Below are 12,758 nucleotides of genomic sequence, written 5' to 3' on the forward strand. Positions count from 1 at the left end.
CGTAATAAAAAAAAACACTAAACAAACTTCACACAACTCAAGACACTGAATTATAAATGAGGTAGAAAACGGAAGGAAAAACGTAGTGTGTATACACTGGACAAAACGTACATTTTGTCGTACGTTTTATATGACCCCAAAACGTACAATAAGACAGTGTGAAAACGGACCTTTATATCTGTACTTCTAAGGCCGGCTTCTTATGTAATAGCCTACATTGTGTATATTGAAACTGAATTTGTGTGTCTTTGACTGTCAATAGTTCTCGTTCGTTTTGGTAATTGGGTGATTTCGCTCGTTCTACTTAAGTAGTCCCTCCTTTAAGTTGTTTCCGTTTTGACCTTACCCTTATACCGTTTTGACTTTAATTGAGTTCGTCTTAAACTCGCGCTCTCTCACCCCATTAACTAATTATATTGAAGATCTCAACCTCAGGACATTTCCTGACTCTTAAACCTTTGACCTCTTTGTCTCTGCCTGATTTTTCGGAGGTATCCTTCAGCAGTCACTGCCATTGTTGTCATATGGCTGCCAACATCGAAGTCCCAAACAGACTCAAAAATTTTTAGATTATCAATCTCAGAGACGCAAAAAGATTAAAAATCTTTGTCGGTATTTTATGATATCCGGGGTGAACCAAAAAAAAATACGCTACACAACCCCCACGTAAGAGCGAAAACTGGACAGACAAAAACAGTTTTCCTTTAGGGCAAACATAATTCAGGTTGGAACAACAATAGCATTTTATAGCGATTGAAACAGCGCGAGTATTAAGGCTAAGCATGAAATATGTTTAAGTTTATAAGTGTATCTTGACTCCAGTGAATCAAACAAAAAAAAACAACAAAAATCCTAACTAAAAACTATTCTAAACTATTCTAACTATTATGAGTGCAAACACGCTTAAGTGTGGCACATTTTTACGGCTCTAGCCTAATCAAAAAGGTGGAACAGACCAGTGTTGAAGTTTCTGGAAGCGAAAAGAGGGGTGCGAAAGATGACAAAGCTCCTGGACCTGACAATGCATATGCTGAACTCATAAAATTATTTAACACCGACGGTACTCAACGACTAACAAAAATATTCAATGACATATTTTTAAACGGAGTAATACCAAGATAATGGCTGAAGTCAACGTTTAGTGCACTACCAAAGAAAACAAAATCCGCATCCTGCAATGATTTCCGGACCATCAGCTTAATGAGCCACATTTTAAAGTTATTTCTAAAAATTATACATCAAATGATAATGTAGACTGTGCGAAGAAAAAATCAGCCGTACACAGTTTGGTTTTCGGAACGCGGTGGGTACGAGAGAGGCTCCCTTTAGCATGCAAGTAAGATTTGCGATATCAAAATCATGCGATATTTTTTTTTGAACCTATTCTCTATCCTTCCATTGTTGGATGTAGGTCTCCCCCAGTTCTCTCCATCTTTCCCTATCTTGAGCTGTTCTCTGCCATGTGAGACCTCCTTGTTTCCTGATGTCATCTTTCCACCTCATCTGTGGTCTGCCTCTTGATCTCTTTGCATTGTATGGACGCCACTTTCCGATGGCATTGTTCCATCGTCCGTCTTGGAGACGTTCATTGTGTCCAGCCCATTTCCATTTCAGTTTTGCTGCTTGTTCTATCGCGTCTACTATCTTTGTTCTGGTTCTGATCCACTGGTTACGTTTTCTATCTTTAAGTGATATACCCAACATTTGTCTCTCCATCGCTCTTTGTGCCTTCCTTATCCTATCCAAATTAGCCTGTGTAAATGTCCATGTCTGTGCTCCGTAGGTGAGCACCGGTATTATGCAGGAGTTATATACCTTGCTTCGTAAGTATAGAGGGATTGTTTGATTTTTTAGAACGTAGGAAAGTTTGCCGAACGCTGCCCATCCCATTCTTACTCGTCTCGATATTTCGGCTGTTTGATTTTCTCTGTTAGCTCTGATTTGTCATTACTTTTGTTTTGTTGAAGTTAATTTTTAGGCCTTTTTGCAGTGATTTTTCATGAAGTTCATTCAGCATTCATTCTAGTTCTTGCCGTTCCGAGGAGATCAGGAGTATATCATCCGCATATCGAAGGTGATTTAGGTACTTTCCGTTAATACATATTCCTCTGTTTTTCCAATCTGTTGATTTTATTATATCTTCGGGGGTTAAGGTAAACAGTTTAGGTGAAATTATATCGCCTTGTCGGACTCCTCGTTTAACTTTTATATTATCCGTTATTAATTTGTCGTCCAGAATTACGGTCATGGTTGCGTTTTGGTAAATATCATGTATCAATTGTCGGTATCTTGAATCTATGCTACTATTAACCAGAGCTTCTTCCACCTCCCAGTGTTCACCCTTACTGTTATCCCTTACTCTATCACCCTTACTGTTTAACATATACTCTGAAAAAATCTTTTAAGAAGCAGTAGAGGATGTTGAAGCCGGAATTCGAATTAACGGAGAATGTATCAATAACATCAGATACGTGGACCACACGGTGGTATTCGCTGACAGTTATGGAGCCCTCGAGGAGTTAATGAATAGAATCACAGAAGTGAGTCGGAGATATGGACTTTCACTGAACGTTAAGAAAACGAAATTTATGGTGATCTCTAAGAAAGAACAGCAAATTGAAAGAATCGGTGTGAATGGTCAACCAATAGAAAGAGTAAAAACATACACCTACCTTGGTATGAACGTCAATGAAAATTGGGAATATTTCCTAGAAATAAATTTCAAAAAATGGCTAAGCTAATTGCGTCTGTATACGATTTAAAATAGTATTTGCGCTATTTTTCGCGTAACTATACGCGGGAAAGAGAGGATGTCTGTTGTTAGCGGCAGTCAACAGTAGAGAGTATCCTCTGTTACTAACGATAGTCAACACGGAAGAGAGAGCGTCTGTAGACAACAGGCAAGAGAGCGACTGTTCCTAACGATAGGCAAAAGGCGAGAGCGAGTGACTGTTTCTCTTGATAGACAACAGACAAGAGAGGGCGACTTTTTTTTTTCTATCTTACAACTGTCTGTATTTCCAAAGGAGGGGGTTGGAAATGGAAGTAGAAAGTATTATCAAGGGTTGGACTAAGGTAATGATTGTAAAATTGTGGTAGAATAATAGATAGTAAGACAGCGAAAAAATGGCATGATTTTTCGCATGTGAAAAAATTTAACAACCGGTATATTCAATGTGGTATGGCTGTTGCCCAATCTATCAATACTGACATTTATTTTGTTAATTTGTTAGTCATAGTATGGGGTCACCTATTAGTTAATTGCGATTTAAAATGAGAGAACAACTGTTTTTAAGTATTTCCGTATACATTTTTGAAAATTATCTTCTACACAAACCTTCTCCTGATAATAATAATCATTTTTATTAATATATATATATATATATATATATATATATATATATATATACATATTATACAAATTTGTTGAATTTTTTGTCATCCTGTTACATACAACACCTGTTTTGTTATTATTGTATATTCTAATACCTTGCTATGTAAACAAATATATTGTTTAAATGGAGAAACATACATTAACGTTAATAATTTAATAATAATTGTGTATGTGAGTGCTGGGAGACCACTATCATAACGTTATTTTCCAAAATGGACATCAGACACGCCATCTTCCTTCTTCGCAGCGACTATAAAAATACTCATCGCATTTGGAGCGACGATCGGGATCGAATATTAAATAGACAGATCCTACGCACAACTATTTACGTTCATATACTTATGTCATAAACTCGTTTGACATCACACTTCATTTAGTAAACTACCTGTCGAATTATAACTATGTAGCAATTATACGCGGTATATTTGGTACAGAGATTTGTACGATATCTAATTACCGATCTCTAAGCTAATTTCTGTTTGAATTCAAGTTTCTGTCATTCTGCTTGATTTTCCTACGTCATTTGAGTGTTTTACGGGCATATTAAATATGTGCCAATCACTGAAATGCATTATATAATGTGTTTACAGTCTGTCCCAAACCCTTCTTTCAGTGCGTCACTAATTTTGACGTCATATAGGATTTTAAGAATGTCGAGAATTATTGCATGACATTTTAGTTAAATTTGACAATTGCGGGATCGTTATCTCTCTTTTTCTAATTGAAAATAATTTAATAATTTTAATATTAGTCTTTGTTCTTCCTCAATATATCTCGGCATATTTAAGATATATTTTTATGACAATAAAATACAAAATTAAATTTTCACTGTAAAATGTCTGATAATACTAACCTGGAATGACAATTATCAATTTATCAGTTGACATTGTGAAAGTACTGTCACGATCCAGAAAATCTGCGTCAAATTATATTTATGCGCATCATTGATTGGATATCTATTTAGCGTATTCTAAACTCCAACCAATTATACATCCGTAAGTAGATTTAGCTTTACGATAAATAATTTTCTAAGTTCTATGTATAATAATCACAGACTCATGTTTTTTTCTGTCACCTCTAGCTTAATGTGTTAGAGAGAATTCGATCAACTATGACGCACTGAAAGAAGGGTTTGGGACGAACTGTATATAAATTTTGTAATGTTTTCGATAAGACAGTGTTATCTTTGTGTTTATTTCTCCCAGATCTTGACTCCTTTGTTTGTTTCTCTGTACTTCTCCTTTTCAAGTGCCACATCCGTTGCGGAGATTGGCAATCATCATTGCTATTCTAACTTTCGAAGCAACTGCTTTAAAGAGTTGTTTTGAGCCACAACTATATCACTTGGTTAAGGTTTTCATCTAAGATAAAATATTCGTCCGTTCCCCACACTTCTACCCTCTTTTTTTCTTTAGATTATGAACCGCAAGAACCGTATTTTTCTCTACGCTCTATACGGGATATACCAGTTTTCTGCCCTTTATTGTCGTTTTAAATTAACAAATTCCCAGTATATGTTATAATAGTAACAAAAAGGACTTAAAAGTGCTTTAGTTCATTTTTTTTAAGTTGTGTCGTAAAGAAATCAAATAAGTGTGTCTAAAAGTTTGGTTGTTTATATTTTTTTGAGATCAAATGTGTCGACTGGCCTATTATACAATTTTTTTTATTTATTTTTATTTCAAGAGACACGAAATTTATTTATTGTAGTAAAATTTTATAAATGAATTGTTTTTTTAAGGTACCTATTAAGGTACCTAAGGTACCTTTAAATAAAGTGGGGGACAGACAACATCCTTGCTTTAATCCTTTTGGTGTTATAAATCCTGTTGTTATTTGTGTCCCTGCTTTTATTTTTGCTTTTGGTTGGTTGTATAGCACTTCGACGGCTTTTCATCATCATCATTGGTGCTACAGCCCTATAAAAGAGCCTCGACCTTCCCAAGTCTATTACGCCAGTCAGTTCTATACATTGCCAACTGTTGCCAGTTTGCTGCGCCTATTTATCTACCATCCTCATCTACACCATCCCTCCATCTGAGTTTTGGTCTACCCCTTTTTCTACTTCCCACAGGTTGTGACATAAGGATTCTTCTAGGAGGGTTGTTCTGCTCTGATCTTGCCAGATGTCCTGCCCATCTTAGTCTTCCTATTTTTATAAAGGATACTACGTCTTTACCACCAAATATATGTTTATATCTGTGATATATCTCGTAGTTGTACCTCCTTCTCCAAACACCATTTTCACAGATGCCACCAAATATTCTTCTCAGGATCCTTCGTTCAAATATAAGCAGGAGATTTTCATCTGCCTTGGAAATGGTCCATGCCTCCGACCCATATGTCAACACTGGTTGTATAAGGGTTTTGTATATGGTTATTTTTGTTTTTTGGTTTAAGTTTCTGCTTCTCATATGTCTACTCAGTCCAAAATAGCCTTTGTTTGCTAGGATTATTCTTCGCTTGATTTCTTCCGTCATGACGTTCTCCTTGGTGATCAGGGAGCCTAAGTATGTGAATTTGTCCACCACTTCAAAGGTAGAATTATCAACCGTGAATTGGTGGCCGATGTTTTTGGCACTATTGTTGGGTGTTGATGCCATTATCTTAGTTTTATTTTCATTTACTTGCAGGCCCATATTTTTTGAGGCGTGTGACAAGGTGGTATACATTTCTTCTAGCTTGCGTGTTGTGCGGGCAACTAGATCAACATCATCTGCATATGCCAAAATTTGGGATGATTTATTAAAAATGTTTCCTCTGCTGTCTATTTGGGCATCCCTGACCGCCTTTTCCAAAGCTATGTTGAAAAGGAGACACGCGGCTTTCGACGGCTTTTATTAATTCTATATTAATACTCGTGCTTTCCATTGATTGCCACAGCTTCTTCAGTGGAACGCTGTCGTAGGCTTTCCGTAGGTGAAACATATGAATCTCTTGATTCCGTGCTATCTTTTTTTCTATTATCTGGGTTAAGGAGAAACTGTGATCAATAGTGGATCGACCCGTACGAAATCCTGCTTGTTCTTCTGCTTCATAATCTAAGTGAATACTTACTATCTATTCTTTGTACGTGTCCGAATCAGATAAGTTGTGTTGTTGTTAGGTCATCTGTGATTGTTTCTTTGATTCCCATTATTTCTCTAATGCGTTCTTTGGTAATCCTTTCTCTTCTAGATCTTCCTGCGGCTCTTCTCCAAAAATCCATTTCCGTCGCTTTCAGCGTTGGCAGTGTTCTTTCTTTCAGTGGTCATACCTCACAGCTGTATTCTCTCTCGATTCGGTTCTTTAAAATCTTTCCATATATTCGACTCATAGATCCGGTTACAGTTATTCCTCGGTAATTTTCACAATTACTTTTATCACCCTTTTTATGTGTACTGAGGTATGACATCTTCCATTCCGTAGGGATTTCGCTTGTGTTTATGCATTCTTGAAATAGTTGTCGAAGACATTTGTACAATTTGTTCGTTCCGTACTTAAACAATTCTCCGGGTATATCCCCTGGTCCGGGTGCTTTGTTCCTCTTCAGCTGTTTACATACATTTTGAATTTCCTCTGTTGATAATCTTATTGGCGAGCCGACTATTGAATTTCTATCTTGGTTTTGATTTCTATGTTCTTTAAATTCGACTCTATTCTCTACCATAAGTTCTTTGAAATATTCGTCCCAGTCTTCAGGTTTTATGCTCTGTATTACTTTTTTCTTTTCTTTTCTCAATTTTTTTATGTTTCCAGCTTTCTCTACTTCTGGTTCCTCCTAGATAAATATTTATTCTTTGGCAGTTTCTTTCCCAAGACTCCTTCTTCGTAGAGATTTTTCTTCGTACTTGTTGCGTACTTCGTACTGCTTGTTTTTCTTTAGATTTTATTTTGTATTGTAATGATTTGGAGATCAAATATTGCTGGTATAGTTGTCTTTTACATTTTATTTCTTCCTCTATTTCGTTATTCCGCCAGTATGGTTTGTTTACCTTGGTTTTTATGTAGTATCCCATTGCTTCAAATGCTGCTTCGTGTAAACAGTTTTTTATATGTTCATATAACTGGTCGATATTCTTAGGGGCGGGAATTTGTAGCTTCTCATCCAATCCATTTTTGAATAAGTCTTGGGTACTTTCTTCATCTAGGCTTCTGATGTTGTATCTTCGTTCCTGTATCTTTTCTGTCTTTTCTGTAACTATCACTGCCATAATGACAGTAATGTCTAATGACTAGTTGCTATGGTGATATGTTGCATACTTACCCATTTATATTAGTCTCTTTGACTACCTTTAGCAATAATGGTAGAAGGGTACGATCGCAATCTTTACTTTTTTTAATTAGAGTTATACTTAATTGCTTGGACAACTATCATTCTTTTTGTTTATATGGTACTAGATTGTATGAAACGCTTTATTTACAAGAAGACTATAAAAAAATATCTCAAAAAAAGATTTCAATTAAGCCTATAAGTGTAGCTTCAGTCCTATAAGTACACCTGAGGTACATACAATCATCTCTTTATAACTTCTTCCTATGAATTCGTAAATGTGCAAATCAATATTTACAAATAACTTTTCGAAATACCCCTGTAAGTTAAAATTATTCAAGGAAGAAATATTTCATTTCAAAAGAATTTTACTGTAAAGTTTCCACGACTTGCGTGGAATGGTTCATGAGTTTTTTACTGGAGTCCAATTTCTACCTTTGTTATGAACAAAAACGCCCTTAAATAGAAAGCAGCTGTGACAACACTGAGAAATCATTTTACAAATACCGCGACATCTGATGTCAACGTATAGGAATCATACTAAAATTCCATGCAAGTCCATGTTTTTGTCTTTGTTTCACACGTAGAAATGTATGGAAGTTGTATTAGGGTTCATATTTTTAAATTATAACAACTGGAGTAAATATACGATTCCATACGCTATCAGTAAACTGAAACAGAACGATTTATTTTGTTATGACTGGCGGTTTCGGTTTATGTTACGTTATTATTCTACATCTCTAGTAGAGGTGCTTTGCTATTTCTCAGACTGTTACTATTTCACGGCTATGATAATAATAATAATCATTCTTAATGTAGAAAGCTTACATTATAATATAGATTACAAGAAACAAAAAGCATACTAAATACTAAATAAACATAAAAACTCAGTTGTTGATCAAAGTCTATTTAGATATTTATTATTTATTAATTAATCAGTTCATTAATCAGTTCTTCATAGAATTGTGTTGTTTTGTTTCCAATCCATTGTTTAATTTCATATTTATATATATGTTTTTTATAATTTTTAATTTGTTTTAAATTCGCTGGTAGACAATTGTATAATTTGGACCCTATGTAACCAACATATCTCTGGAGTATGGATTTATTACATTTAGGTAAAACTGCATTATTAATTGAATACCTAGTCTAATGGGCATGATTGTTAAAGTTTAATATCATCTTTTTTTCTTGTATATGTATTAGAACTTTGTAACAGAATAATTTACGTACAGTTAAAAATTGACTTTCATTATTATTATAACAGCTCGCTAGAATATCTTAAATTTTGACCCATAAATAATTCTAATTAGCCACTTCTGAATAATGCTTATAGAGTGCAAGTAATTATTCCGTATTCCACCCTATTCTAAAAGGCCATAGGTAAGTTAAGTTTGTATAAGTGCTTAATAAAGAATTTGTAAATGAGTTATTCCTAAAAATTCTTTTAAAAATTTAAATCTTGATAGGAGCCCTTTTAATTTAACTACTATATTATTTGCTTGAGTATTCCATCGTAAATGTTTATCAATTATTATACATAAACTCCATTCGCTTAGCTCGGTCAAATTTTGACAGATTCATTGTCGGAAAACTACAACACAACAATTCCTACTTCTCAATATTAATAGCTCAAGTATCCTGCTATTACAGACTTCTTTCTTTAAAAAAAGAAGAATTATTCTAAATAGTCGAAGTGTATACTAAACCCATCAAATTTTGGGTAGTATATATTTAAAAAATATATATATTTAGTTGTTATAATTTAACATAACTATTTATTATATGGTGCAGATAAATAAATATTGATTGTCGGTAATTCGCAAAGTTCTATTTTATTTACTATTTAGTTTGTTTACTATTAATATTGGCTATGAGTACGGGTGCTTGGTTGTATAGTAATTTCCAGCCACTTTTAGTCTGTCAAAAAGTAACTAACTTCGCAAAAAAATAATTACTAAATTCAGTAGACAGTTCGGACTGGGATTAGCGAACCGAGTTTACCTAGAAATTTAATCTCGTATGTATATGAAGTTTCATTTTTTACATCGACTTTTAATGAGCCAAGATTTGGGAGGGAATAAAAAATGTTTATAACAATTAATTATAACATTATCTAAGTATGTCTTAATATAAGTCTCTCAAGGTCATCTTTCCAGATTATATTTCTGAAAAGTTTCTATCTTGGGTCACGCCACATTAATCCTAATTTTTTTCTCCTGAGCAGTTTTCAAAATGTGTAATAATAAAAATTATTTGCTTTTTATATTTGCTCAAAAGATTTTTCGGTGCAATTAAAAATATGATATAAAATAGCTCGAATGTATAGGTGTAGTATGATTATGATGATGTTAATGAAGAATCTGTGAACAGTCACTACAAGGAAACTGTTGCGACGTGTCACTGTTACTGGAAATCACAAACAATCCCGTCTCTATTCTGTGGTTCTTTGATGCGCGTTCGTCAGTTCGACATAACCTCAATTTTTTTTATCCGTCGATAGCTATTCGTAGCAGTTTTTAGTTGGTGTGGCGTTAATTTTTGTAGATTAAGACATTCGCGAGTGTTTCGATCGTTTAAAATGATTTTGCAAAGGTGCAGAATACTTACCAATGTGAAATTAGACTAAAAGTGTTTCGGAACTAATGTGAGATATCGGGAGGTTTACAATTGGGGAAAAAGTTAAACGTCACGACGAACATCCTTACTTGTTGAAACACCGATTGCTCTGATTGATATGGAAACTGTGAAATCTTTTAGCGGAAATTCGTTCAGATGTGAGTTTGTTTTTGCCATATTAATAAGTACTGCTGATACTACTCATCCCCAATGTTCACTACAATCGATTTTCATGATCGTGTCATCGTTTCAATTTAGTCCATTGCATTTTTATTTTAGCAGCAAATTATGCAACCGTACTCTAAGCTACTTTTTGTTATCTTTTATTTCAATTAAAAATAATAGATTTGCTTGTTTTCAAGTGTATTGGGGCCAAGCCTTTGATATGCACACATGGCATTCATCTACAAAAACAATATTCCTATGAAAAAACAAAACCAGAGATCACAATATATGCCTATTTTGCTTAAAATAGTCATTTTAATTAGGTAGCAAATGTTTTTCTGTACATACGAGGTATATTATAACCTAAAAAACAATGAGTAGCAGTTTCTGGAACTTTTTTTGCACTTTGTCAAAACATTTTATCCATCATAAAATGTTATTGAAAGCTTATTCATTTTTGTTTATGCCTACAAGAGATTTCCAATAATTAATAGAGTTAATTACAAAAAACATAAAATTTGAAAAGAGGTGGATGGTGATGTATTGTTTTTCATCTCACTGCTTCCATGCAAGGTTCACTTATATACTAAGATGTGCCATATGAGGAAAACTTGCACTCTACAAAAGCATCTTCAATAATATTTCAAACTATTTAAGCCCTAAATGAGTCTTTTATTTTCCTTAAATATATTGATATTGTGAGCAAGCATAAAGTAACAAACTATATCTACAAAACATGTACTTATATTTTTTGTGGTAAAAAAGTAAACTTTTTAGTAGTTGTTTTTACATATTTAAATATAATTTAGAAACACAATATTAATTTTCATAAACCAGTTCCCAAAAATATGTATTAAATATGGATGGAATACCTTAAATACTTTGCTAGAAAAAAGGTATATTTTGCAAAGGCAGCATTTTTGCAACCTTTAGAGAACCAGCCTCTTGCGTTTGTAAAGTTCATAACAGTAATGGTAACAAAAAATATCTTTGGCAAGGTTTTATGCCTTTAAGTAATCCATATCTAAACATGCCATCCTTTTTTTCAAGCTACTGTGGTTTTTGACAAAATCATTTAATAAGAAATTTTTTCTACTTAACTATTAAGTGTTTTGTGTACACATTTATTCATTTAAGCTTATTTGGATGTACTACAGATTTCTGATTATAAAACATTGTATCCATATGTTTTTATCAAACTATCATACTTCTCCCCAATCAAGCCATACTTTTCCCCAAAATCAGATTACCAGTCTTTTGTAAGGATTGCAATTAAATGCACATTATGACAAAATATTGTAAGCATATCATCAAAATTTCTGCTAAAATTTAAATAAAAATTCTAGTTCTATTATATACACCAATGTCCTATCAAACACAAATATCTGTTAAAATTATTGGCACACATGTAGACATGGCATAAGTGAATTATGGACATTTGTATACAAATAACCAGCTTGCAAAGTAAAAAACCAGGCACAACATTTTGAGAAAAACAAGTACTAGAGTACAAGATATCAGGTTAATACAAAAGAAAATACCTTCATGCATTTTCCTTTCTAAAAAAACCATAATTTAGTAACAAGTTTGAAATTTACGCATTTAAAACCAAACCACTTATCTTTGTTAGAAGTTCTAGAAACCAAGAAAACACATAGTTCTTAATGACTTTGTGTATAAGTGTTGGAAGGAGTTTAACTTAAGACAAATAATCAAAAATCTTTAAAAATTGTGTTATGTAATACTTGAACGACCCTTATGGCCCTGATAATATTCCTACATATTTCTTAAACATATGTGTTAACAGTTTATATAAAACTTTACATGCATTATTTAATTTATCTTTGAGACTGCACACATTCCCTGGTAACTGACATGACAGTTATATAACTCCTGTATTTAAAAACAGTGACAGAGACAATTAAAAATAATTATAGTTCTGTTATGTTATCTGCCATCCTTAAATTTTTTAAACTAGTTCTAAAGAAATATTTCACTGGCATTATAGAAAGCTCTAGATTAATGAGTAATTAATCAGGAATTTACTTAGTCAGGGTAAATCTATGTCTTCTAATCTTGTTGTGTATCATGATCATTGTCAGAGCTTTTGAGGGAGGGTACCAAGCGGACTCCACATATACTGATTTCTCAAAAGTTATTTGACACAGTAATCCATAATTTGCTCATCTTTAAATTAATAAGTATTGGCTTTTCTGAGTGGATTCTTTCAAGGTTAAGTAGTTGTCTTGATAAAAGAGTTCAGTTTGTTTGTATAGGTTCACTTTCGATTCCCATCTTAGTCAGTTCAGGGGTCCCACAAAGTTCGCA

The 12,758-nt window shown here is 33.5% G+C and overlaps 1 protein-coding gene and 1 long non-coding RNA gene across 4 annotated transcripts in view; one reads left to right on the forward strand and one right to left on the reverse strand.

The window, feature by feature from the left end:
* Positions 1-12,758, forward strand: part of LOC140436564 (uncharacterized) — a 158,581-nt gene that overhangs the window by 68,951 nt on the left and 76,872 nt on the right. The window contains exon 1 of one of the 3 annotated variants that reach the window (XM_072525489.1): positions 10,132-10,423. The exons of the other annotated variants lie outside the window; for them this stretch is intronic. Coding sequence (XP_072381590.1) covers positions 10,384-10,423 — 40 coding nt within the window. The 5' untranslated portion in view covers positions 10,132-10,383. Of the gene's footprint in view, positions 1-10,131; positions 10,424-12,758 lie in introns of those variants that run through there. 3 annotated transcript variants of the gene reach the window in all.
* LOC140436565 (uncharacterized) overlaps positions 9,387-12,758 on the reverse strand; it is an 80,374-nt gene continuing 77,002 nt past the window's right edge. Inside the window, exon 2 of the long non-coding RNA XR_011950291.1 lies at positions 9,387-9,650. This is a non-coding gene — a long non-coding RNA (uncharacterized lncRNA). The remainder of the gene's footprint in view (positions 9,651-12,758) is intronic.

Source organism: Diabrotica undecimpunctata, chromosome 3 (genome assembly GCF_040954645.1).
Source record: "Diabrotica undecimpunctata isolate CICGRU chromosome 3, icDiaUnde3, whole genome shotgun sequence".
NCBI classification, from domain to species: domain Eukaryota; kingdom Metazoa; phylum Arthropoda; class Insecta; order Coleoptera; family Chrysomelidae; genus Diabrotica; species Diabrotica undecimpunctata.